This window comes from Oncorhynchus nerka, linkage group LG27 (assembly GCF_034236695.1).
Source record: "Oncorhynchus nerka isolate Pitt River linkage group LG27, Oner_Uvic_2.0, whole genome shotgun sequence".
In the NCBI taxonomy this organism is placed as follows: domain Eukaryota; kingdom Metazoa; phylum Chordata; class Actinopteri; order Salmoniformes; family Salmonidae; genus Oncorhynchus; species Oncorhynchus nerka.
In genome coordinates this window covers 10,234,934-10,262,863 of record NC_088422.1, presented here as the reverse complement: position 1 = coordinate 10,262,863, position 27,930 = coordinate 10,234,934, and the positions used below count along the sequence as shown (strand labels likewise).

The following is a 27,930-nucleotide window of genomic DNA, read 5'->3' as shown; positions in this document are numbered from 1 at the left end:
CATCTCAGAGTAGGAATGCTGATCTAGGATCAGGTCCCAACCTGTCCATATAATCATAATTCATTATGATCTCAAAGGCGAAACAAACGGATCCCAGATCAGCACTCCTACTCTAAGAGGCTTTTTGGATATGGGCCCAGATGGCCTGTGTTTTTGTGGTTCGCTATGTGACGTAGTTACTTGCCTGTGTTCATCATGCTTACAAGGCCCGGAAGATAGAAGGAGAGGAAGGAACACCACAGGGCCCTCACTGGCCATCAGATCTCTTCACTGGCCATCAGATCTCTTCACTGGCCATCAGTTCTCTTCACTGGCCATCAGATCTCTTCACTGGCCATCAGATCCCCTCACTGGCCATCAGATCTCTTCACTGGCCATCAGATCTCTTCACTGGCCATCAGATCTCTTCACTGGCCATCAGATCTCTTCACTGGCCATAAGATCTCCTCACTGGCCATCAGATCTCCTCACTGGTCATCAGATCTCTTCACTGGCCATCAGTTCTCTTCACTGGCCATCAGATCTCTTCACTGGCCATCAGATCTCTTCACTGGCCATCAGATCTCTTCACTGGCCATCAGATCTCTTCACTGGCCATCAGATCTCTTCACTGGCGATAAGATCTCCTCACTGGCCATCAGATCTCCTCACTGGCCATCAGATCCCCTCACTGGCCATCATATCTCTTCACTGGCCATCAGATCTCTTCACTAGCCATCAGATCTCTTCACTGGCCATCAGTTCTCTTCACTGGCCATCAGATCTCTTCACTGGCCATCAGATCCCCTCACTGGCCATCAGATCTCTTCACTGGCCATCAGATCTCTTCACTGGCCATCAGATCTCTTCACTGGCCATCAGATCCCCTCACTGGCCATCAGATCTCTTCACTGGCCATCAGATCTCTTCACTGGCCATCAGATCTCCTCACTGGCCATTAGATCTCTTCACTGGCCATTAGATCTCCTCACTGGCCATTAGATCTCTTCACTGGCCATCAGATATCTTCACTGGCCATCAGATCTCCTCACTGTCCATTAGATCTCTTCACTGGCCATTAGATCTCTTCACTGGCCATTAGATCTCTTCACTGGCCATTAGATCTCTTCACTGGATATTAGATCACTTCACTGGCCACTAGATCTCTTCACTGGCCATTAGATCTCTTCACTGGCCACTAGATCGCTTACATCATGAAAGTCAAGTCACTTTTGCATCAAGGTCCTCATTTCACTGGTTGGCATATTTAGAATGTTAGTGGTGACTGCTGCCAATTTGGCCTCTGTGTTTCTCTGTCATCATGGTCCCCGGCTTGTTAACACCATTCATGGCAGAGAGGCTCTAAATCTCTGGGGTGACGGATGTAGGTTTTCCCTTTTCTTGTTTTGTTTGTCTGGTCTGTTTGTGTGTTTGTTTGGGCAATAGAGAGGGCATCAAAGAGCTGACGGCCTGGGTTGGCATTTGTTTTGCATGTGGGATAGGGGGTTGGATGAAGAGGGGGGATGGGTGTCTCATTGGCAAACAGGAAATGCGTTTGCCCGGACACAAAGGTCAGCAGCCAATGAAGTATGCAGGTGAAGAGCGGCGAGGATATAAGTGCTACGGTACCGCTCTGTCTGCAAGGGACGTTGGGGGACTGGGTTTGTTGCTGCGGGTCAATGCCAATACAATGGAAGAAGAAGAGGAGTAGGATGAAGAGGACAACTCCACCCTTCTGGAACCGAACGGATCACAACCAGACACTACACAGAACTAGAATATCAACCCCATGGGGGGAGTGTGGGGGATCTCAAAATGATTTTCATGAAACCTCTCACGTCTTCTCTCTTCTCACTGTTACCTCTCATTCTTGGAGGAGTTCAGACATCAGACGTTTGAGATTCACCCCATGGATTCCAGACTCCCTCGTGAGCAGTTAGCATTTCTCCCATAGACACGACCATATGAAATGAGGTGAGGGAAGGGGATAAGACCTCAGAGAGCTTAACTAAGGCAATGTTTAAGTGTTGGGGGGGGAAGTACAGTTTAGACTCTTTATCTGAGTGTCTGCAGAGGTATTCAAGTTGAGTTGAGGAACGGCTCGAGTGACTTGCTGTGGTTGACTGCCGAGCGACGCAGACGTGGAGTGAGTTGATGTGGTGCCGAGGCGTTGCAGTCTCGAATGATAAGGTTCAGAGTGATGGCCTCGAGGGTGGTGTCTCAAACCGAACTGACAGGGTCGGTCAGCGTGACGACAGACGGGGCCCACTCGGTGTGAGGCGGTGCGCAGTCGTGAAGGTCGGTGGTCGGTTCTGTGACAGTTGCTCATCCTCCTCGGTCATGCCTGGCCTGGCTCGCCTGCCGCCTGCCGCTCGGCTGCAGCCTACGTATGTTTGATGGCTGTCGGGAGTGAGGAGCGGCGCAGGAGTCCTGTTTCCCACAGACGCCTCCATGTCAAGCAGATACCTGTGGCGGCTGCAAGGAGAGTGACAACTTCCTATGAGCAGAGGAGAGAAAACATTTCCTCTGTTCTTTTTTCCCTGACACTCCAGGTCCCGGGGGATTTCCCTCCCTCATCCTCCATCCCTCCCTCATCCTCCATCCCTCCCTCCTCCTCCATCCCTCCTTCATCCTCCATCCCTCCCTCATCCTCCATCCCTCCCTCATCCTCCATCCCTCCCTCCTCCACATCTCATCCTCCACCTCCTCTGTCCCTCCCTCCTCCTCCATCCCTCCCTCCTCCTCCATCCCTCCCTCATCCTCCATCCCTCCCTCATCCTCCAACCCTCCTCCACATCTCGTCCTCCAACTCCTCTGTCCCTCCCTCATCCTCCATCCCTCCCTCATCCTCCATCCCTCCCTCCTCCACATCTCGTCCTCCATCTCCTCTGTCCCTCCCTCATCCTCCATCCCTCCCTCCTCCACATCTCGTCCTCCACCTCCTCTGTCCCTCCCTCCTCCACCTCTCCTCCTCTACCTCTCCTCCTCCACCTCTCCTCCTCCACCTCTCCTCCTCCTCCGTGCCTCCCTCCCCTCCACCTCTCCTCCTCAGCCTCTCCTCCTCCACCTCTCCTCCTCCTCCGTGCCTCCCTCCTCCACCTCCCTCCTCCACCTCCTCCTCCTCCATGCCGCCTCCTCTACCTGTCCTCCTCCGCCCCTCCCTCCTCCACCTCTCCTCCTCCACCTCTCCTCCTCTGTCCCTCCCTCATCCACCTCTCCTCCTCTGTCCCTCCCTCATCCACCTCTCCTCCTCCGTCCCTCTCCTTCTCCCTTCTTCTCCTCCTCTACCCCTCCACTTCTCTTCCTCCGATTCCTCTCCTCCACCTCTCCTCCTCCGTCCATCCCTCCTCCACCTCTCCTCCTCCATCCCTCCCTTCTCCACCTCTCCTCCTCCTACCTTTCCTCCTGTGTTCCTCTCCCCCTCTCCATCCCTCTCCTCCTCTGTCCGTCCCTCCCTCCTGCACCTCTCTTCCTCCGTGGGGCTTTGCCCTTTGAAATCCTCTCTCTGAGTTTCCAGCAGTACGTTTGGATAAGATCGTGTCTCCTCTACCGACATGGTTCTGTGTGTGATAATTATAGTGTGTATTTAATCACTGTGTGTGTTTGATTGCCTGCATGTGCGTGTGCCTGTATAAGAATCATCGCTGTGTGTGTATTTAATCGCTGTGTTGTGTGTACTTCAGCATTTGAGTGTGTGTTTTGGTATGTGTGTGTGTATTGTTCATGTTGTTTGATGCTGTGTGGGGAATGACGTGTCTTAAAGTAAGTAACACAACCCCAGGGTCAGTACTCAAGAGAGAAAAACTCTCTGTTCTGCCTTCCCTCTGCCTTTCCTCTGTCTTCCCTCTGCCTTCCCTCTGCCTTCCCTCTGCCTTCCCTCTGCCTTCCCTCTGTCTTCCCTCTGTCTTCCCTCTGTCTTCCCTCTGCCTTCCCTCTGTCATCCCTCTGTCTTCTCTCTGCCTTCCCTCTGCACTCCCTCTGCCTTCCCTCTGTCCCCTCTGCCTTCCCTCTGTCTTCCCTCTGTCTTCTCTCTGCCTTCCCTGTCTTCCATCTGCCTTCCCTCTGTCTTCTCTCTGCCTTCCCTGTCTTCCCTCTGCCTTCCCTCTGTCTTCTCTCTGCTTTCCCTCTGTCTTCTCTCTGTCTACCCTCTGTCTTCTCTCTGCCTTCCCTGTCTTCCCTCTGCGTTCCCTCTGTCTTCCCTCTATCTTCTCTCTGTCTTCTCTCTGCCTTCCCTGTCTTCCCTCTGCCTTCCCTCTGTCTTCCCTCTGTCTTCCCCCTGTCTTGTCTCTGCCTTCCCTCTGCCTTCCCTCTGTCTTCCCTCTGCCTTCCCTCTGCCTTCCCTCTGCCTTCCCTCTGCCTTCCCTCTGTCTTCCCTCTGTCTTCCCTCTGTCTTCCCTCTGCCTTCCCTCTGTCATCCCTCTGTCTTCTCTCTGCCTTCCCTCTGCCCTCCCTCTGCCTTCCCTCTGTCCCCTCTGCCTTCCCTCTGTCTTCCCTCTGTCTTCTCTCTGCCTTCCCTGTCTTCCATCTGCCTTCCCTCTGTCTTCTCTCTGCCTTCCCTGTCTTCCCTCTGCCTTCCCTCTGTCTTCTCTCTGCTTTCCCTCTGTCTTCTCTCTGTCTACCCTCTGTCTTCTCTCTGCCTTCCCTGTCTTCCCTCTGCGTTCCCTCTGTCTTCCCTCTATCTTCTCTCTGTCTTCTCTCTGCCTTCCCTGTCTTCCCTCTGCCTTCCCTCTGTCTTCCCTCTGTCTTCCCCCTGTCTTGTCTCTGCCTTCCCTCTGCCTTCCCTCTGTCTTCTCTCTGCCTTCCCTCTGCCTTCTCTCTGCCTTCCCTCTGTCCCCTCTGCCTTCTCTCTGCCTTCCCTCTGTCTTCCCTCTGCCTTCCCCCTGCCTTCCCTCTGCCTTCCCTCTGCCTTCCCCCTGCCTTCCCTCTGCCTTCCCTCTGCCGTCCCTCTGCCTTCCCTCTGCCTTCCCCTGCCTTCCCCCTGCCTTCCCTCTGCCTTCCCCCTGCCTTCCCTCTGCCTTCCCTCTGCCTTCCCCCCTGCCTTCCCTCTGCCTTCCCCCTGCCTTCCCTCTGCCTTCCCCCTGCCTTCCCTCTGCCTTCCCCCTGCCTTCCCTCTGCCTTCCCTCTGCCTTCCCCCTGCCTTCCCCCTGCCTTCCCTCTGCCTTCTCTTTGCCTTCCCCTGCCTTCTCCCTGCCTTCCCCCTGCCTTCCCCTCGGCCTTCCCCTGCCTTCCCCCTGCCTTCCCCCTGCCTTCCCCCCTGCCTTCCCTCTGCCTTCTCTATGCCTTCCCCCTGCCTTCTCCCTGCCTTCCCCTGCCTTCCCTCTGCCTTCCCCCTGCCTTCCCTCTGCCTTCCCTCTGCCTTCCCCTGCCTTCCCTCTGCCTTCCCCCTGCCTTCCCCCGACTTCCCTCTGCCTTCCCTCTGCCTTCCCCCTGCCTTCCCCCTGCCTTCCCCCTGCCTTCCCTCTGCCTTCTCTCTGCCTTCTCTCCACAATGTCTGAAATAACATCCTGTTCCCTACAGTGCTTTCAGAAAGTATTCACACCCTTTGACTTTTTCAAAATGTTGTTGTGTTACAGCCTGATTTTAAAATGGATTAAATATATTTTGTGTCACTGGCTTACAAACAATACCCCATAATGTCAAATTGGAATTATGTTTATTATTATTTTTTACAAATGAATTAAAAATGAAAAGCTTAAATGTCTTGAGTCAATAAGTATTCAACCCCTTTGTTACGGCCTAAATAAGCTCAAGCCACATAATAAGTTGCATGGACTCTCTGTGTGTGTAATAATAGTGTTGAACATTTCAATGACTACCTCATCTCTGTACTCCACACAATTATCTGTAAGGTTCCTCAGTCGAGCATTTTAACCACAGATTGAACCTCAAAGACAACGTTTTTTCAATGTCTTGCAAAGAAGGGCATCTATTAGCAGACACTGGGGGATGAATTCACCTTTCAGTACGACAATAACCTAAAACACAAGGCCAAATAGACAACGGTGTTGCTTACCAAGACGTCATTGAATGTTCCTGAGTGGCCTCATTACAGTTTTGGCTTAAATAGACTTGGAAATCTATGGCAAGACTTGACAATAACTGTCTAGCAATGATCAACAACCAACTTGACAGAGCTTGAAGAATATTTTTAATAATGTGCAAATATTATACAATCCAAGTGTTCAAAGCTCTTAGAGACCCACAGCTGTAATCACTGCCAAAGGTGATTCTAACATGTATTGACTCAGGGATGTGAATACTTAAGTAAAATAGATATTTCTGAATTGAATTTTCAATCAATTTGCACAAAAAAACAAAAACAAACATGTTTTCACTTTGTCATTCTGGGGGTGTAGTGTGTAGATGGCTGAGAACTCAAATATATTTAATTCATTTTGAATTCAGGCTGTAACACAACGAAATGTGGAATAAGTCAAGGGGTCTGAATACTTTCTGAAGGCACTGTAGTGTACATAGTGCAGTGCACAGTGTGCCACTTTGGAAACAGCCTTGGAAAGTACTAAATAGTTTCACTGTTTCTAAGAATTTAGCATGGATCTATAAACCTGTAGGAGATTAGATCACTACAGCAGTGTGTTATGAGCGTACTCATGGCCCACTGTCATTTACTTCTGTAAGTGACTTAGGCTGCATTTACACAGGCAGAGCAATTCTGATATTTTGCCCGATTAGTTGGACACGAGAGCTGATCTGATTGGTCAAAATACCAATGAGTGAAAAAAAAGAGAATTGAGCTGCCTGTGTAAACTCACGCAGCCTGAGAGGCTCCGAATCAGACAGACGAAAGGCTGTACAGGTTGTCTTCAGTGAGCCTGAGAGGTCAGGAGGGTATAGAATACAGGCAAGTGGAGGAGTTGACGGCCTGTCCTTCTCTAGTCCAATCAGGAGGCTGTGTCCTTCTCTAGTTCAGTCAGTAGGCTGTGTCCTTCTCTAGTCCAATCAGGAGGCTGTGTCCTCCTCTAGTCCAGTCAGTAGGCTGTGTCCTTCTCTAGTCCAATCAGGAGGCTGTGTCCTCCTCTAGTCCAGTCAGTAGGCTGTGTCCTTCTCTAGTCCAGTCAGTAGGCTGTGTCCTCCAGTCCAGTCAGTAGGCTGTGTCCTCCAGTCCAGTCAGTAGGCTGTGTCCTCTAGTCCAGTCAGTAGGCTGTGTCCTACAGTCCAGTCAGGAGGCTGTGTCCTCCAGTCCAGTCAGTAGGCTGTGTCCCTCTCTACTCCAGTCAGTAGGCTGTGTCCTCCAGTCCAATCAGGAGGCTGTGTCCTTCTCTAGTCCAGTCAGTAGGCTGTGTCCTTCTCTAGTCCAATCAGGAGGCTGTGTCCTCCTCTAGTCCAGTCAGTAGGCTGTGTCCTCCAGTCCAATCAGTAGGCTGTGTCCTTCTCTAGTCCAATCAGGAGGCTGTGTCCTCCTCTAGTCCAGTCAGTAGGCTGTGTCCTTCTCTAGTCCAGTCAGTAGGCTGTGTCCTCCAGTCCAGTCAGTAGGCTGTGTCCTCCAGTCCAGTCAGTAGGCTGTGTCCTCTAGTCCAGTCAGTAGGCTGTGTCCTCCAGTCCAGTCAGGAGGCTGTGTCCTTCTTCAGTCCAGTCAGGAGGCTGTGTCCTCCAGTCCAGTCAGTAGGCTGTGTCCCTCTATAGTCCAGTCAGTAGGCTGTGTCCTCCAGTCCAGTCAGTAGGCTGTGTCCTCCAGTCCAGTCAGTAGGCTGTGTACCTCTCTAGTCCAGTCAGTAGGCTGTGTCCTTCAGTCCAGTCAGTAGGCTGTGTCCTCCAGTCCAGTCAGTAGGCTGTGTCCTCCAGTACAGTCAGTAGGCTGTGTCCTCCAGTCCAGTCAGTAGGCTGTGTCCTCTAGTCCAGTCAGTAGGCTGTGTCCCTCTCTACTCCAGTCAGTAGGCTGTGTCCTCCAGTACAGTCAGTAGGCTGTGTCCTCCAGTCCACTCAGGAGGCTGTGTCCTCCTCTAGTCCAGTCAGTAGGCTATGTCCTTCTCCAGTCCAGTCAGTAGGCTGTGTCCTCCAGTCCAGTCAGTAGGCTGTGTCCCTCTCTACTCCAGTCAGTAGGCTGTGTCCTCCAGTACAGTCAGTAGGCTGTGTCCCTCTCTACTCCAGTCAGTAGGCTGTGTCCTCCAGTCCAGTCAGTAGGCTGTGTCCCTCTCTACTCCAGTCAGTAGGCTGTGTCCTCCAGTCCAGTCAGGAGGCTGTGTCCTCCAGTCCAGTCAGTAGGCTGTGTCCCTCTCTACTCCAGTCAGTAGGCTGTGTCCTCCAGTACAGTCAGTAGGCTGTGTCCTCCAGTACTGTCAGTAGGCTGTGTCCTCCAGTCCAGTCAGTAGGCTGTGTCCCTCTCTACTCCAGTCAGTAGGCTGTGTCCTCCAGTACAGTCAGTAGGCTGTGTCCTCTAGTCCAGTCAGTAGGCTGTGTCCTCCAGTCCAGTCAGTAGGCTGTGTCCCTCTCTACTCCAGTCAGTAGGCTGTGTCCTCCAGTACAGTCAGTAGGCTGTGTCCTCCAGTACAGTCAGTAGGCTGTGTCCTCCAGTACAGTCAGTAGGCTGTGTCCTCCAGTCCAGTCAGTAGGCTGTGTCCTTCTCTAGTCCAGTCAGGAGGCTGTGTCCTTCTCTAGTCCAGTCCAATTAGGAGGCTGTGTCCTCCAGTCCAGTCAGTAGGCTGTGTCCTCCAGTCCAGTCAGTAGGCTGTGTCCTCCAGTCTAGTCAGTAGGCTGTGTCCTTCTCTAGTCCAATCAGGAGGCTGTGTCCTTCTCTAGTCCAGTCCAATCAGGAGGCTGTGTCCTCCAGTCCAGTCAGGAGGCTGTGTACTTCTCTAGTCCAATCAGGAGGCTGTGTCCTTCTTCAGTCTAGAGGCTGCTGCTCTATCGCTTTAGAAACCAATCCTATTGTGGCTTCCTCACAGATAAGGCAGGTCACTCAACCCCACTGCACATGTGCTCTACTGTTCTGGCCGCCTGGGCACCTGTCACTGTGGTAACTGTTGTGGGCTGGAGATAGCTCTGTGTGTGTGTTGGTGTGTGTGTGTCAGTGTGAATGTGTGTGCATGTTTGTGTGGTTCAGGAGAGGTTTCTGTGCTGTTATCACTGTCTGGAACAAGGGGATTTTCTCTCTCTCCTTCTCTCTTTCTTTCTCGCCTTCTTTGCACACTCCCCCTGTTACTAAAGATTTGGTTGATAAAACAACCCCTTAACCAGTGGTTGAACTCAGACGATACCTCAGTCTCCTCTCACACAGGGCATCCGTATATCTCCCTACATGTCCTCCACAACTTCCTCTTACCTGTCCTTCACTGCCTTTCTCTTGTTATTGCAACAATGATGATTAGGTCACTGTAATTGTCATTAGAAGTTCACTAAAAGCCACTCAAACGTTCCCTTGCATCCACTCAATTTTGGTTCTGTTTGTATGGATGAGCCTAGTGTGTTGATATGTGTTGCTCACTACATACAGTTATATCCTGAAATAACATTTGCTAAATATGTGTATGTGACCAATTACATTTGATTTGATTTAAACTTTACATTTTAAACGTTTTAAATTTACTAAACCATACGTTCTAAATAGTATGTAGTATGATTAGGAGACTTTATGTAGTTTTAGTAAGTATGGTGAAATCCATACGGGTTTCCATGGTATTTCCCAAAGCTAAACATTCTGAAAACCATGTCATTACTACCTTTTAAGGACATCCCGTTTTGTCATTCAAAGCGTACAGATATCTGGGGTCGTGTCGGTAGTCTGTCTTGCCTACTACTTACAACATACTGTGTACTAATCAAACCGCGTCCTATTTAGAACTGCGCTACAGTAAAAACTAATGCAGTAAGAAACAAACGTCAACCAACATACAGTGCTCGGCCCATCCCGACTGAGAATGCATAATCACACTTTTGCATTTATTTTCAACCTTTATGTAACTAGACAAGTCAGTTAAGAACAAATTCTTATTTTACAATGACGGCCTACCGGGGAAACAGTGTGTTAACTGCCTTGTTCAGGGTCAAAATTACAGATTTTTACCTTGTCAGCTCAGGGAATCGATCAAGCAACTTTTCGGTTACTGGCCAAACACTCTAACCACTTGGCTACCTAATGCAAAATTACATGATCTTGATTCCGGTACAGTGAGTCACATTATCTTGACTATCAGCTGTTGTCAAACACACCTGTGTCTGGAAAGACGATTTAATCTTCCTCAATAGCGTGCAGCGAATTCTACTAGATGAAAAGCCAAAATCTGTATGACATCCTGGTATTTAGGCCTACTATATTTTTGCATACCCAATCAGCCTACTATTTAGAATGCTAGTACGGGTATTCGGACATGCAGAAAGAAAGAAAGAAAGAAAGAAAGACAAATAAATGCCTTTGTTCCATCTTGGAGGACAACTTGGACAAACTTCCTGAAGAAGTGCTTGTCACATCGGACGAATCGGCCTATACCTGAATGAACCTGTCAGGAGTGACGCATTGCTTTTTAAGGCCCAGTGATTACACCTTGCCATCCCTTTCTATTTTGTGTGTATGTGTGCCGCTGATTTTTAGGTTCCAACTTTGAAATATGACTTTCTCTCCAAAGGTTAAACAACAAGCCCATGTGATAAATGGCTCTGAGGTCTCGTCTGCCCATTTTATGCCTTCTGACATAAAATAAATACTCCAGTCTCCTCTCAGAGGTGCAGAATGGCAGAAATCAATGATGTCTAATTAATTCAACTGCAAAGGAGAAGCAGTACCCCTTCCTCCTCACCTCCTTTCCCCATCCTCCTCCTCACCTCCTTTCCCCCATCCTCCTCCTCTTCCTCTCCTCCTCACCTCCTTTCCCCCATCCTCCTCCTCTTCTTCTCCTCCTCACCTCCTTTCCCCCATCCACCTCCTCTCCGCTTCCTCTCCTCCTTCTCCTCTCCTCCCTCCTCTTCCTCTCCTCTTCCTCACCTCCTTTCCCCCTTCCACCTCCTCCTCCTCTCCTCCTCCTCTCCTCTTCCTCTCCTCCTTCTCCTCTCCTCCCTCCTCTTCCTCTCCTCCTTCCCCCATCCTCCTCCTCTTCCTCTCCTCTTCCTCTCCTCCCTCCTCTTCCTCTCCTCCTTCCCCAGTCCACTTCCTCCACCACCCACACTGGAGTGGATGCTTTAAGCACTCGTGACAAATGATTATTACCGAGGACTAGGAGACACACCTGAATGGTGACGTAATATTAGTCGCCCTGCACTGACGCGATGACACACCGGCCACACTCTCAGTGTAAAGAAAGGTGAGAGGACTATTGAATGGCACCGCAGGCATAGTGTGTATGTGTTTGTACGTGCAAACAATACTCATCCGGTTAAGTTAATGTGTGTGTGTGTGTGTGTGTGTGTGTGTGTGTGTGTGTGTGTGTGTGTGTGTGTGTGTGTGTGTGTGTGTGTGTGTGTATGTGTATGTGTGTATGTGTGTGTATGTGTGTATGTGTGTATGTGTGTGTGTGTGTGTGTGTGTGTGTGTGTATGTGTGTGTGTGTGTGTGTGTGAATGTGTGTATGTGTGTGTGTGTGTGTTTATTAGCAACATAGACAACTTGCCTTCCTTTTTTCCTCCATACTCTACATCACCTTGATCCTATCACCTCGTATTGACAGTACAGCCGGACGGAGGCTTGACTCCTCAACCTTTATATAGCCATTTGGAGAAAGGTGGAGGGTGGCTCGTCAGACTGAATTTATCTCCCCACGAAGACTCGGTATAGCAGGAAGGGTTCAGGGCCCGGCAACAGAGGGGCGGCAGGGTTAGCATGGCTTAGTGTGGTGGCTAGCACCTCTACCCTGGAGACGATGACTGAGCTGCTACTGAAGGGATGGATCTATACCACCTGCACCCTCTATACCCCTGTCTCCAACCCTACGGCCTCATGGGTAAAGACTTTAGTGCACTGGCCCTCTAAGTGTCAGGAGAATGGTGCCTTGTGCCTTAGTGTTACTTGATACCTCACTCCATTCCTCGACTTAAATCCCATGAATCACCACTCCACTCTGGGTTTCACGTCTCAGCAGCTGCTCCAATCAGTATTATCCAGCCTTTACTAAATCATTTTTTTTCCCTGTCTTCTTTTCTCCTCTCTAAATCTGCCACTGGTTAACTAATCTTCTTACACCATAAAGCAGGGATCCCCAACTGGCGGTCTCCGGGCCGAATTTGAGCCGCGGTTAATTTTATTTGGCCTCCCAAGATTTCTGAGCAAAATGTTTTTTTAAATTATAATAATAATTTTTGAAATTTTATTGTTGGACATATAAGACCGTAAAAACACCAGCCAATCAGCTCCAAGTGAATTTCATTTAGGAAATGTGTTCCAAAGTATTCCCACGCATAATAGAGAGACATACAGTACAGTATGTGATCACTGTACGCAAGGTTTGAAATTATTATTTTTATATCCGTTTGGGCTTCTTGCGATAAATTTGGTGTTCACAAATTATTTGTAATTATGTTCCAGTCCCCTGACCATTCGCTCAAGAAAAAAAATCGGCCTGCGGGTGAATCTAGTTGATGATCCCTGATATACAGTATTATATGCTACTCTCCCTCCACTACACGTCCTCTCTCGCTCTCACTCTCACACATACAGACTTACACATGCACACACTAAATTGGTTTCCACCCTCGCACGGCCCGTTGAAAGAGAACGGTTACGCTCTAACAGCCGTTTGAGTCGTGGCTCAATGAATGATCATCCCACTAATCCCATCCTACTGAGGCCTAGTATGAAACCATGCTACACACACAAACACACAGGAACGTGCATAGACCCCCCCCCCCCGAAAAAAACCCAGACTTTCATAATTTATATCTTAACCTTCATAACATAGCAACTGCCTCTGTTTTTTTAGCATAGGCCTCCTTATTTCTCACTCATCACAAACTGTAAGGAAAGCTAGTTACCTCCTAAACACATGATTGACATGGGAAAAGAGGGTGTCCTATCAACTGATTGTGATTTTATCTTCAATACTCTTACAAAATAACTTCATAATGTAATATTCATCATCTTCTAACTGAAGATATATGTCTGGCTGGCTGGCTATTGGCTTTTTGTTTTATATATGTTGGTTAGTTAGACTGTAGACTACCTGTGTTTCTGCTGCTGACTGAGGAAGGGATGGAGTTGGGTCGGAGCGAGGGTCGTTGATGCAGCAGCTCCTCTCTGCTGTGTGTATTAACCAACCAGACCGAATATTGATGGTGATCAAGTGTTATCAAGTGTTAATCAAATGTTATGCTAATGTGGCAGTACTAGGTAGCTAGCTACGCACACTCAATCGGTGACCGAATCTCAAGCCTTGCATGGATACCGGGCGCTCGCAATCTCTGTACCGGGCATGTGGGGGGGTGTGTGTTCTTGGGGGCAGTGTGTTCAGAACAACAATGACAAAAACTGTCTCAAATATATATATATATATATATATATATATATATATATATATATATATATATATATATATATATATATAGAGTACCAGTCAAAGGTTTGGACACACTTACTCAATCAAATGTTTTTCTTTATTTTTACTATTTTATGCATTGTAGAATACTAATGAAGACATCACAACTATGAAATAACACATAGAATCATGTAGTAACCAAAAAAGTCTTAAACAAAATCACATTTTAGATTCTTTAAAGTATCCACGCTTTGCCTTGATGACAGCTTTGCACACTCTGCATTCTCTCAACCAGCTTCACCTGGAATGATTTTCCAACAGTCTTAAAGGAGTTCCCACATATGCTGAGCACTTGTTGGCTGCTTGTCTTTCACTCTGCGGTCCAACTCATCTCAAACCATCTCAATTGGGTTGAGGTCAGGTGATTTTGGAGGCCAGGTCATCTAATGCAGCATTCCATCACTCTCCTTGGTCAAATAGCCCTTACACAGCCTGGAGGTGTGTTTTGGGTCATTGTCCTGTTGAAAAACAAATGAGTCCCACTAAGTGCCAAGGTAGCCTAGTGCTTAGAGCGTTAGGCTAGTAACCGAAAGGTTGCAAGTTTGAATCCCTGCGCAGGCAAGGTATAAATCTGTTGTTCTGCCCCTGAACAGGCAGTTAACCCACTATTCCTAGGCCATCATTGAAAATAAGAATTTGTTCTTAACTGACGTGCTTAGTTAAATAAAGATAAAATGGTGTATTGCTGCAGAATTCTGTGGTAGCCATGATGGTTGAGTGCCTTGAATTCTCAATAAATCACAGATAGTGTCACCAGCAAAGCACCATCACTGCTTCATGTTGGGAACCACACATGTGGAGATCATCTGTTCACCTACTCTGTGCCTCCCAAAGACATGGTGGTTGGAACCAAAAATCTCAAATTTGGACTCATCAGACCAAAGGACAGATTTACAACAGTCCATGGATTGTGTTTCTTGGCCAAGGCAAGCCTCTTCTTCTTAATGGTGTCCGTTAGTGGTAGTTTCTTTGCATCATTTCGACCATGAAGGTCTGATTCACGCAGTCTCCTCTGAACAGTTGATGTTGATATGTGTCTGTTACTTGAACTCTGTGAAGCATTTATTTGGGCTGCAATCTGAGGTGCAATTAACTCTAATGACCTTATTCTCTGCAGCAGAGGTAACTCTGGGTCTTCCTTTCCTGTGGCGGTCCTCATGAGAGCTAGTTTCATCCCTTGATGGTTTTTGCGACTGCACTTGAAGAAACTTTCAATGTTCTTGAAATGTTCCGTATTGACTGACCTTCGTATCTTAATGTAATGATGGACTGGCATTTCTCTTAGCTTATTTGAGCTGTTCTTGCCATAATATGGACTTGGTCTTTTATCAAATAGGGCTATCTTCTGTATACCACCCCTACCTTGTCACAACACAACTGATTGGCTCAAACACATTAAGAAGGAAATACATTCCAGAAATGATCTTTTAACAAGGCACACCTGTTAATTGAAATGCATTCCAGGTGACCAATTCATGAAGCTGGTTGAGAGAATGCCAAGAGTGTGCAAAGCTGTCAGGCAAAGGGTGGCTACTTTGAATCTCAAATATAAAATATATGTTGATTTGTTTTTTGGGTTACTACATGATTCCATTTGTGTTATTTCATAGTTTTGATGTCTTCACTATTTTTCTACAATGTAGAAAATACTAAAAAGTAAAGAAAAAGCCTTGAATGAGTAGGTGTGTCCAAACTTCTGACTGGTACTGTATATATACAACCACCCAAAAGGCACTTGGCATGTGGAAGGGAAAAAGGCCCGGTGCTCAGGCACAGGTGGTGTCTGCATACCAGTTGTACCAATATGTGGCCATAGTCACCTCATACCAGTCGTAACACTGCCATACATACCCTGACCTCTCTCTCTCTCATGTCTCTGCCCCCCTCCCGCACCCTCATCTGTATTCATTCCTTACTTCCTTAACCCCAGCATTGCTCCCCCACAGTACAGTACTATTCTCAGTGCCAAAGACAGGCTGAATCCAGCAGGCTGTGTCTCATCCAGGAGGCTGTGTCTCATCCAGCAGGCTGTGCCTCATCCAGCAGGCTGTGTCTCATCCACCAGACTGTGTCTCATCCAGCAGGCTGTGTTCCAGGAGTTCACATTATGTCTTCAGGAGGGACTTTTTCCCTCTTGTACAACTTCTGCTTTCTCCACACCTCTCTGATTCTCTCTCTCTCTCTGTCTCTCTCACCATCTGTCTCTCTCTGATTCTCTTTCTCTCCAGCATTTATCTCTCTCTGATATTCTATATCTTTCCATCTCACTCTGTCTCTCTCTCTGTCTGTCTGTCTCTATATCTCCTCCAGCCACTGCTCATCCTAGCATATACTGTATCAGAACAGCTTGTGAGGGGTGTCTTGTTTCCCTCATTCATTCATTTACTTGTGGCTAAATTCATTTGAAGGAGGAGAGGTCAGGTGCCCTGACATCCATCAGCGCCCTCCAGGGAGAGGTAATGAAACGCTGCACACAGGGTTGGAAAAAAACAGCTGTGATGTGTCAGAGATCAGAACACAGGCAATTGCAAAGGTCAAGGATTGGAGGTGCATGGGCCGTGAATCATATCTGTGTTGGGTATTGAAAATGGCTCTCGCATCAATTTGAGGCTGCTTTGTTCTTTTTCCAGCCTCTGGAAGCAGTCAGAGTATTCCCTGAAGTGCACTATGGGCCCTTTCAAAAGTAGTGCACTATGGGCCCTTTCAAAAGTAGTGCACTATGGGCCCTTTCAAAAGTAGTGCACTATGGACCCTTTCAAAAGTAGTGCGTTATGGGCCCTGGTCAAAAGTATTGCGTTATGGGCCCTTTCAAAAGTAGTGCACTATGGGCCCTGGTCAAAAGTAGTGCACTATGGGCCCTTTCAAAAGTAGTGCACTATGGACCCTTTCAAAAGTAGTACACTATGGGCCCTGGTCAAAAGTAGTTTACTGTAGGGAGTAGGGTGTCATTAGAGGTGCACCCAGAAGCCTGACACACTGGTGTGTGAGCCATCATTCATTTTTATCCTCGATCATTTACACAACGACTTTGTGGGACGTGATCGTAACAAATAGTTTGCTGTGCTCCGTTCACAGCGTCTTAGATCGACCTGCTAAATCAAACTAGATCAAAAACTATTTGCGCTCCTGTGGCTCGGCTGGTAGAGCATGGTGGTTTTCATTCCCGTTGGAAGCTTCCTATACAGATATGGGATGCACGCCTGACTGGAAGTTTCTGTGGATAAAAGCAACGGCATATATTAATATTATTATATGAATCTAAAAGTACGAGAAGAGTAAGGTCAATTGTAGTTTCATCGTACCTCATAATCACACTATCTCCCGTTTTTATAGAGGGGTGTGGATCATCAGCTCATTCCAACCCAGAGAGTATTAATTTAGGAAGGGGTGATTACCGTATTCAATTTGTACCTCTTGAGTACCCCTTGTACCCCTGAAAAGGCACAGTCACAGTGACGACTGGAATTGTAACTCACTGGTCATTTATCCAACTCACCAGCTCAACCAAACTGACCCGTAGCAACGCCTTCTTAAGAGGTACATTCAGTAGGTTAATAGACAGACAACTACACTGCCTTCACACCCCTTGACTTTTCCCGAATTTTTTATTGTGTTACAAAGAGGGATTAAAATGGTCAACGATCTACATAAAATACTCAATGTCAAATTGGAAGAAACATTTTTAACAATTATAAAAATGTAATGAAAAAAAATATATATATATATATATATCTTGATTAGATAAGTTATTCTACCCCCCTGAGTCAATACATGTTAGAATCACCTTTGGCAGCGGTTACAACTGTGGGTGTTTCTGGGTAATTCTCTAAGAGCTTTGCACACCTGGCTTGTACAATATTTGCCCATTAGTCTTTTTAAAATTCTTCAACCTCTGTCAAGTTTGTTGTTGATCATTGCTAGAAAGTCATTTTCATGTCTTGCCATAGATTTTCAAGCCGATTTAAGTTAAAACTGTTTCTCGGCCACTCAGGAACATTCATTGTTGGCTTGGTAAGCAACTCTAGTGTATTTTTGGCCTTGTGTTTTAGGTTATTGTCCTGCTGAAAGATCAATGTGTCTCCTAGTGTCTTGTGGAAAGAAGACTGAACCAGGTTTTCCTCTAGGATTTTGCCTGTGCTTAGGTCTATTTTGTTTAATTTCATCCTAAACTCCATAGTCCTTGCCTATCACAAACATACCCATAACATGATACAGCAACCACCATGCTTGAAAATATGAAGAGTGGTACTCAGTAATGTGTTGTATTGGATTTGCACCAAATATAACGCTTTGTATTCAGGAAGTGTATCTCTTTGCCACATTTTTTTTGCAGTATCACTAAAAGTACCTTGTTGCTAACAGGATGCATGTTTTGGAATATTTTATTCTGTACAGGCTTCCTTCTTTTCACTCTGTCATTTAGGTTGGTATTGTGGAGTAACTACAATGTTGTGATCCATCCTCAGTTTTCTCCTCACAGCAATTAAATTCTGTAACTGTTTTAAAATCATAATTGACCTCATGGTGAAATCCCTGAGTGGTTTCCTTCCTCTCCGGCAACTGAGTTAGGAAGGACACCTGCATCTTTGTAGTGACTGTGGGTGTTGATTGACTGTCCAAATGTAATTAATAACTTCACCATGATCAAAGGAATATTCAGCATCTGATTTTATTTTTTCATTTTTACAAATCTAACAATGGGTGCTCTTCTTTGCGAGGCGTTGGAAAACCCCACTGGTCTTTGTGATTGAATCTGTGTTAAAAATGCACTACTCGATTGAGGGACCTGACACATAATTGTATGTGTGGGGTACAGAGATGCTAACCACTATTATTGCACACAGAGTGAGTCCATGCAACTTATTATGTGATTTGTTAAGCACATTTTTACTCCTGAACTTATTAAGGTTCGCCATAACAAAGGGGTGGACTAATTATTGACCAAAGACATTGCAGCTTTTCATTTGGTATTATTTCAAACATTCCACTTTGACATTATGTGGTAATGTGTGTAGATCAGTGACACACAATCTCAATTTAATTCCATTTTAAATTCAGGCTGTGGAATAAGTCAAAGGACTGTTGTATATCGGCATCTGTCTCATAAAGACCGTAGATTCTGTAGACAACCAGACATATTTGCGGCTGTTAAGCCAACACATCTGTTTATGCTATCCCGATGCAGTGAAAATACAAATAAATACTAATGAAGGAAGCATTATGCAACATCTTTTGGAGATCTTTTATGTTGTTGTTTATGGAGCCTCTTGCCTGATGTTCTGCTTGATGCCTCCATACAGGTTGGAGGGCTCCTTTTACGAGATGATGCAGGTGGAGTTTGAGATGGACAACATCATCAACCTACAGTCTACGCAGACCATCCAGTGGCAGATCGAGTATCCCTCCACAGGCACACAGGCAGAGGCCGTCTCCCACCTCTACATCAGCCAGAGAGACATCCAGGGCATCGTACCCCTGGCCGAGGTAAAAAGGAACTAAGAGGACAACATGGGGCAGGACAGGTCATTTAAACAGGGATCTAGAACATCCGTGTGCTGGGGATTCTTTGGAAGCCATTTTATTTTAAATCAGCAATAGAGCTCTCCTCAGTCAAGTCAATGAACATCCATGATTTGAAGACCAGGAAGAAAAGCCCCACTCCTTGAAATGTCAGAGATGCATATTGACTACTCTTTGATTCCCCAGGGCCATGCAGATACCCTCCATCTGTCACCTACTCCTTCTCCCCCTCAGAAGAACAAACAAACTGACATGTTCTTTCATTTTGACTTAATAAGCAGCTTTGTCCTCCATCCCACTTCCCTGGAGGCTCTAAACTTCTGAAATGTCAGGCCTTGTACCACCCTCCTGCTCTGCACAGCACCGTCTACAATAGGCTGGCAGGGGTCAGAGGTGACATGCAGATCAGTAAGAGGGCCTGAGGGAAGATGGATCCCTCTCCCTGAGGGAAGACGGATCCCTCTCTATGGGGTGGATGGATCCCTCTCTATGGGGTGGATGGATCCCTCTGCCTGGGGTGGATGGATCCCTCTCTATGGGGTGGATGGATCCCTCTCTATGGGGTGGATGGATCCCTCTCTATGGGGTGGACGGATCCCTCTGCCTGGGGTGGATGGATCCCTCTGCCTGGGCTGGATGGATCCCTCTCTATGGGGTGGATGGATCCCTCTCTATGGGGTGGACGGATCCCTCTGCCTGGGGTGGATGGATCCCTCTGCCTGGGCTGGATGGATCCCTCTCTATGGGGTGGATGGATCCCTCTCTATGGGGTGGATGGATCCCTCTCTATGGGGTGGATGGATCCCTCTGCCTGGGGTGGATGGATCCCTCTGCCTGGGGTTGATGGATCCCTCTGCCTGGGCTGGATGGATCCCTCTGCCTGGGCTGGATGGATCCCTCTGCCTGGGCTGGATGGATCCCTTTGCCTGGGCTGGATGGATCCCTCTGCCTGGGCTGGATGGATCCCTCTGCCTGGGCTGGATGGATCCCTCTGCCTGGGGTGGATGGATTCCTCTGCCTGGGGTGGATGGATCCCTCTGCCTGGGGTTGATGGATCCCTCTGCCTGGGGTGGACGGATCCCTCTCTATGGGGTGGACGAATCCCTCTCTATGGGGTGGATGGATCCCTCTGCCTGGGCTGGATGGATCCCTCTGCCTGGGCTGGATGGATCCCTCTGCCTGGGCTGGATGGATCCCTCTCTATGGGGTGGATGGATCCCTCTGCCTGGGGTGGATGGATCCCTCTGCCTGGGGTGGACGGATCCCTCTCTATGGGGTGGATGGATCCCTCTCTATGGGGTGGATGGATCCCTCTGCCTGGGCTGGATGGATCCCTCTGCCTGGGGTGGACGGATCCCTCTGCCTGGGGTGGATGGATCCCTCTGCCTGGGCTGGATGGATCCCTCTGCCTGGGGTGGATGGATCCCTCTGCCTGGGGTGGATGGATCCCTCTGCCTGGGCTGGATGGATCCCTCTGCCTGGGGTGGATGGATCCCTCTGCCTGGGCTGGATGGATCCCTCTGCCTGGGGTGGATGGATCCCTCTGCCTGGGCTGGATGGATCCCTCTGCCTGGGCTGGATGGATCCCTCTCTATGGGGTGGACGAATCCCTCTCTATGGGGTGGATGGATCCCTCTCTATGGGGTGGATGGATCCCTCTGCCTGGGGTGGATGGATCCCTCTGCCTGGGGTGGACGGATCCCTCTCTATGGGGTGGATGGATCCCTCTCTATGGGGTGGATGGATCCCTCTGCCTGGGCTGGATGGATCCCTCTGCCTGGGGTGGACGGATCCCTCTGCCTGGGGTGGATGGATCCCTCTGCCTGGGCTGGATGGATCCCTCTGCCTGGGGTGGATGGATCCCTCTGCCTGGGGTGGATGGATCCCTCTGCCTGGGCTGGATGGATCCCTCTGCCTGGGGTGGATGGATCCCTCTGCCTGGGCTGGATGGATCCCTCTGCCTGGGGTGGATGGATCCCTCTGCCTGGGCTGGATGGATCCCTCTGCCTGGGCTGGATGGATCCCTCTGCCTGGGGTGGATGGATCCCTCTGCCTGGGCTGGACGGATCCCTCTCTATGGGCTGGATGGATCCCTCTCTATGGGCTGGATGGATCCCTCTCTATGGTGGGCCCATGTCTCAGAGCACCTTCTTTTGGGGGGTTAGAGTTCTAGGTTAAGGTTAAGATCGATGTACATTCTTTCCCTATCCCAGTTCACACACTTGATTCAACTTATCAAGGGCTTGCTTATTAGTTGACCAGTTTAATTGGGTGTAAGTGGAGCGGCTGGCAGTGCTCGGGTGGAGGTTTGGGAAACGCTGCTCTACAGGAAGTTATGAATTCAAGGATTATTATAATAGTTTGTAATTATTGTGAAGTGTATGGGTTTAGATTAAGATCCAATAACCTAGTATGGTGTAATACTAATTTACCAGGGGTGGTTTAAAATTATTATTATTTTGATATTTTTTTTAATGGATCAACTAGTTAGATACACTTTAATATTGTAGATAGATTGTAGATTCCATCAATGTAATTGTCTGCATTATTTCCAATCCCCCGTATATTTTTTGGTAAATATACAGCACCAGTCAAACGTTTGGACACACTTACTCATTCAAGGGTTTTTCTTTATTTTTTACTATTTTCTACATTGTATAATAATAGTGAAGACATCAAAACTATGAAATAACAAATATCATATGGAATCATGTAGTAACAAATCAAAATATATTTTAGATTTGAGATTCTTCAATGTATCCACCCTTTGCCTTGATGACAGCTTTGCACACGCTTGACCTTCTCTCAACCAGCTTCATAAGGAATGCTTTTCCAACAGTCTTGAAGTAGTTTGCACATATGCTGAGCACTTCCTTGACTCTGCGGTGTAATACTTCTATACCAGAGGTGTTTTAAAATGATTATTAGTTTGATATTTTTCTTCAGGACCATATTTCTGGCCAATGAAAATAAAATATTAAAATGGGGAAAAGAACACAGACACTGGACAGAGGAACTCTGCCTAAAAGGCCAGCATCTTCACTGTTAACTTTGAGACTGGTGTTTTGTGGGTACTGTTTAATGAAGCTGCCAGTTGAGGACTTGTGAGGCATCTGTTTCTCAAACTAGACACTCTAATGTACTTGTCCTCTTGCTCAGTTGTGCAACGGGGCCTCCCACTCCTCTATCTATTCTGGTTAGAGCAAATTTGCGCTGTTCTGTGAATGGAGTCGGACAGTCATGGCCAAAAGTTTTGAGAATGACACAAATATTAATTTTCACAAAGTTTGCTGCTTCAGTGTCTTTAGATATTTTTGTCAGATGTTACTATGGAATACTGAAGGATAAATACAAGCATTTCATAAGTGTCAAAGGCTTTTATTGACAGTTACATGAAGTTGACGCAAAGGGTCAATATGTGCAGTGTTGACCCTTCGTTTTCAAGACCTCTGTAATCCGCGCTAGCATGCTGTCAATGAACTTCTTTGCCACTGATGGCAGCCCATTCTTGCATAATCAATGCTTGGAGTTTGTCAGAATGGGTTTTTGTTTGTCCATCCGCCTCTTGAGGATTGACCACAAGTTCTCAATGGGATTAAGGTCTGGGGAGTTTCCTGGCCATGGACCCAAAATATTGATGTTTTGTTCCCCAAGCCAATTAGTTATCACTTTTGCCTTATGGCAAGGTGCTCCATCATGCTGGAAAAGGCATTGTTCGTCACCAAACTGTTCCTGGATGGTTGGGAGAAGTTGCTCTCGGAGGATGTGTTGGTACCATTCTTTATTCATGGCTTTATTCTTATGCAAAATTGTGAGTGAGTCCAGTCCTTTGGCTGAGAAGCAACCCCACACATGAATGGTCTCTTGATGCTTTAATGTTGGAATGACACAGGACTGATGGTAGCGCTCACCTTGTCTTCTCCGGACAAGCTTTTTTCCGGATGCCCCAAACAATCGGAAAGGGGATTCATCAGAGAAAATTACTTTACCCCAGTCCTCAGCAGTCCAATCCCTGTACCTTTTGCAGAATAGTCTGTCCCTGATGCTTTTCCTGGAGAGAAATAGCTTATTTGCTGCCCTTCTAGACACCAGGCCATCCTCCAAAAGTCTTCGCCTTACTGTGCGTGCAGATGCACTCAAACCTGCCTGCTGCCATTCCTGAGCAAGCTCTGTACTGGTGGTGCACCGATCCCGCAGCTGAATCAACTTTAGGAGACGGTCCTGGCGCTTCCTGGACTTTCTTGGGCATCCTGAAGCCTTCTTCACAACAATTGAACCACTCTCCTTGAAGTTCTTGATGATCTGATGAATGGTTGATTTAGGTGCAATCTTACTGGCAGCAACATCCTTGCCTGTGAAGCCCTTTTTGTGCAAAGCCATGATGACAGCACGTGTTTCCTTGCAGGTAACCATGGTTGATAGAGGAAGAACAATGACTCCAAGCGCCACCCTCCTTTTGAAGCTTCCAGTATGTTATTCGAACTCAATCAGCATGACAGAGTGATCTCCAGCCTTATCTTAGTCAACACTCACACCTGTGTTAACGAGAGAATCACTGACATGATGCCAGTTGGTCCTTTTGTGGCAGGGCTGAAATGCAGTGGAAATGTTTTTTGGGGATTAGGTTCATTTGCATGGTAAATAGGGACTTTGCAATTAATTGCAATTAATCTGGATCACTCTTCATAACATTCTGGTGTATATGTAAGTCACTCTGGATAAGAGCGTCTGCTAAATGACTTAAATGTAAATGTAAATATGCAAATTGCCATCATACAAACTGAGGCAGCAGACTTTGTGAAAATTAATATTTGTGTCATTCTCAAAACATTTGGCCATGACTGTACACAGCGTTGTACGAGATATTTAGTTTATTGGCAATTTCTCTCATGGAATAGCCTTAATTTCTCAGAACAATAATAGACTGATGAGTTACAGAAGAAAGTTATTTGTTTCTGGCCATTTTGAGCCTATAATCGAACCCACAAATGCTGATGCTCCAGATACTCAACTAGTCTAAAGAAGGACAGTTTTATTGCTCCTTTAATGAGCACAACAGTTTTCAGCTGTGCTAACATATTTGCAAAATTAATTTCTAATGATCAATTAGCCTTTTAAAATTATAAACTTGGATTAGCTAACACAATGTGCCATTGGAACACAGGAGTGATAATTGCTGATAATGGGCCTCTGTACGCCTATGTAGATATTCCATAAAAATGAGCCGTTTCCAGCTACAATAGTCATTTACAACATTAACAATGTCTACACTGTATTTCTGATCAATTTATGTTATTTTAATGGTCAATTTTTTAAACTTTTCTTTCAAAAACAAGGACATTTCTAGGTGACCCCAAATGTTTGAATGGTACTGTATATACAGTGCATACATAAAAACAGAAATACCTAATTTACATAAGTATTCAGACCCCTTGTTCTGAGACTCGAAATTGAGCACAGGTGCATCCTGTTTCCATTGATCATCCTTGAGATGTTTCTACAACTTGATTGGAGTCCACCTGTGGTACATTCAATTGATAGGACATGATTTGGAAAGGCACACACCTGTCTATATAAGGTCCCACAGTTGGCAGTGCATGTCAGAGCAAAAACCAAGCCATGAGGTCGAAGGAATTGTCCGTAGAGCTCAGAGACAGGATTGTGTAGAGGCACAGATTTTATTTTACATTTTTATTTCACCTTTATTTAACCTCTCTGGGATATGTGGGATGCTAGCGTCCCACCTGACCAAAAGCCAGAGAACACGCAGAGCGCCAAATTCAAATAAATTACTATACAAATAAACTTTCAAGAAATCACACATGCAAGATAGCAAATTAAAGCTACACTTGTTGTAAATCCAGCCAACATGTCAGATTTCAAAAAGGCAAATGATGCTATTATCTGAGGATAGCACCATAGTAAACAAAGAGAGAAAAGCATATTTCAACCCAGCAGGCGCGACACAAAACGCAGAAAAAAAATATAAATCATACCTTACCTTTGACGAGCTTCTTTTGTTGGCACTGCAATATGTCCCATAAACATCACAAATGGTCCTTTTGTTCAATTAATTTCATTGATAAAATGGGGCAAAAAAGTATTTAGTCAGCCACCAATTGTGCAAGTTCTCCCACTTAAAAAGATGAGAGAGGCCTGTAATTTTCATCATAGGTACACTTCAACTATGACAGACAAAACGAGGGAAAAAAATCCAGAAAATCACATTGTAGGATTTTTAATTAATTTATTTGCAAATTATGGTGGAAAAAAAGTATTTGGTCACCTACAAACAAGCAAGATTTCTGGCTCTCACAGACCTGTAACTTCTTCTCTAAGAGGCTTCTCTGTCCTCCACTCGTTACCTGTATTAATGGCATCTGTTTGAACTTGTTATCAGTATAAAAGACACCTGTCCACAACCTCAAACAGTCACACTCCAAACTCCACTATGGCCAAGACCAAAGAGCTGTCAAAGGACACCAGAAACAAAATTGTACACCTGCACCACGCTGGGAAGACTGAATCTGCAATAGGTAAGCAGCTTGGTTTGAAGAAATCAACTGTGGGAGCAATTATTAGTAAATGGAAGACATACAAGCCCACTGATAATCTCCCTCGATCTAGGACTCCACGCAAGATCTCACCCCGTGGGGTCAAAATGATCACAAGAACGGTGAGAAAAAATCCCAGAACCACACAGAGGGACCTAGTGAATGACCTGCAGAGAGCTACAATGTGATTTTCTGGATTTTTCTTTCTCATTTTGTCTGTCATAGTTGAAGTGTACCTATGATGAAAATTACAGGCCTCTCATATTTTTAAGTGGGAGAACTTGCACAATTGGTGACTGACTAAATACTTTTTTGCCCCACTGTACATATCACAACCAGAAGCCATGGAGTACAGGCAACATCCGCACCAAGCTAAAGGCTAGAGCTGCCGCTTTCATGGAGCGGGAAACTAATCCGGACGCTTAGAACAAATCCCGCTATGCCCTCAGACGAGCCGTCAAACAGGCAAACCGTCAATACAGGACTAAGATTGAATCCTACTACACCGTCTCTGACGCTCGTTGGATGTGGCAGGGCTTGCAAACTATTACGGATTACAAAGGGAAACCCAGCCACAAGCTGCCCAGTGACGAGAGCATACCATACTGGCTAAATTCCTTTTATGATTGCTTCGAGGCAAGCAACACTGAAGCGTGCATGAGAGCACCAGGTGTTCCGGATGACTGTGTGATCACGCTCTCCATAGCCGATGTGAGCAAGACCTTTAAACAGGTCAACATTCACCAAGCTGCGGGGCCAGACGGATTACCAGGACGTTTACTCAAAGCATGCGAAGACCAACTGGCAATTATCTTCACTAACAATTTCAGCCTCTCCTTGAGCGAGTTTGTAATACCTACATGTTTCAAGCAGTCCACCATAGTTCCTGTGCCCAAGAATGTGAAGGTAACCTGCCTAAATGATTACCGCCCTGTAGCACTCATGCCGGTAGCCATGAAGTGCTTTGAAAGGCTGGTCATGGCTCACATCAACACCATCATCCCGGAAACCCTAGACCCACTCCAATTGACAAGCATTTCAAGGCAAAGGGTGGCTGCTTTGAAGAATCTAAAATGTAAAATATATTTTGATTTGTGTAAAACTTTTTTTGTTACTACATGATTCCATATATGTTATTTCATAGTTTGAATTCTTCACTTTTATTCTACAATGTAGAAAATAGTAAAAATACAGAAAAACCCTTGAATGGAGTAGGTGTGTCCAAAAATATATTTTCCTTCACTATTTTCCACTAACCGTACCATCATTCCCCTAATTGGAGTAATGAACAACAACACTTAGGCTTCTACTTCCAACTAATACATACCTTATCATTTTACAGGACACAGTATATTTTACAATAGTTATATTTGGTTTGTTTTTTACTCCTATCCTTCCGTGACACTCAACCCCTCTCATCTATTTTTGAACACCATCCAGTTCTATTTCCCAGATTTCCCAGATATCCCAGATATTTTTTTTAACTGTGCTGTTTCACAAAGTTCTGAACCTAGATACATTTTACAGACCTAGTATATTTGACATGAGTTATCTTGTTGTTATTAGTGGAGCTGAATGGTGGGAGGTAGCCTAGTGGCTAGACCGTTGGGCCAGTAACCGGAAGTAACCGGAAGGTTTCTTGATCCGAATCCCTGAGCTGACAGGGTTGCAAGAATTTTGTATAATAATTGAAATTAAAAGTTTTGAATCTGGCGTTGTTTCAGTTAGGAACTCTCACCTGGTTGTCTAGGTCTTCATTGAACACGAATTGACAGGAAATAACTATAGCCAGTAGACACACGGCCCTCCAGGAATTTACTTTGACACCCCTGTCATATACAGTCTAGCCTACCTCATCCATTCACCCTTTTGTGCATGTGTCCACCATCTCTCCCTCCCATAGCCTCTAGCGCTAGCAGGCAAGCAGGTAATTCTATGGTCTGTCCTGATGGATTTCAAAGTGCTGGAGGAGGCTCAGTTTACAGGCTGTCGGGTCTCAGAGAGGGGTCAGTGTGAGAGGTCACAAGATGAAAGCCAGCCAATTGCTGTATAAGGAGAGGTCACCAAATGAAAGGTGGATAATCAGGACATGTGCTCTGTCTGCCTCTGAGTCATCACATGGTCAGGTCAGATAGTGGCCTGTGTGGGGAAACAAACTCACCACTTTTGGGTTGTTTGGAGAGAAAGACCCACATGTCTGTCTGTCTGTCTGTGAATCATCACTTTGCAGTATATCGTCCCTTTGTTATTCCGTAATGGTCAAAATGATGTGACATTATTTCAGTCCTCCTCCATGTCATGCTTTTGGTCATCGTGATGCTTTGCTACACAGTGAAAACCTCTTTTGAAAATATGGATTATTAGGTGCAATTTGTCTTGCACAGTGAAGGCTTTTTTATAGA

The 27,930-nt window shown here is 46.5% G+C and overlaps 1 protein-coding gene across 1 annotated transcript in view; it reads left to right on the top strand.

Moving 5' to 3' along the window:
- Window positions 1-27,930, top strand: part of si:dkey-215k6.1 (transmembrane protein 132C) — a 545,552-nt gene that overhangs the window by 396,013 nt on the left and 121,609 nt on the right. The window contains exon 4 of the mRNA XM_065011376.1: window positions 18,755-18,938. Within this exon, the coding sequence (XP_064867448.1) occupies window positions 18,755-18,938 (184 nt within the window). The remainder of the gene's footprint in view (window positions 1-18,754; window positions 18,939-27,930) is intronic.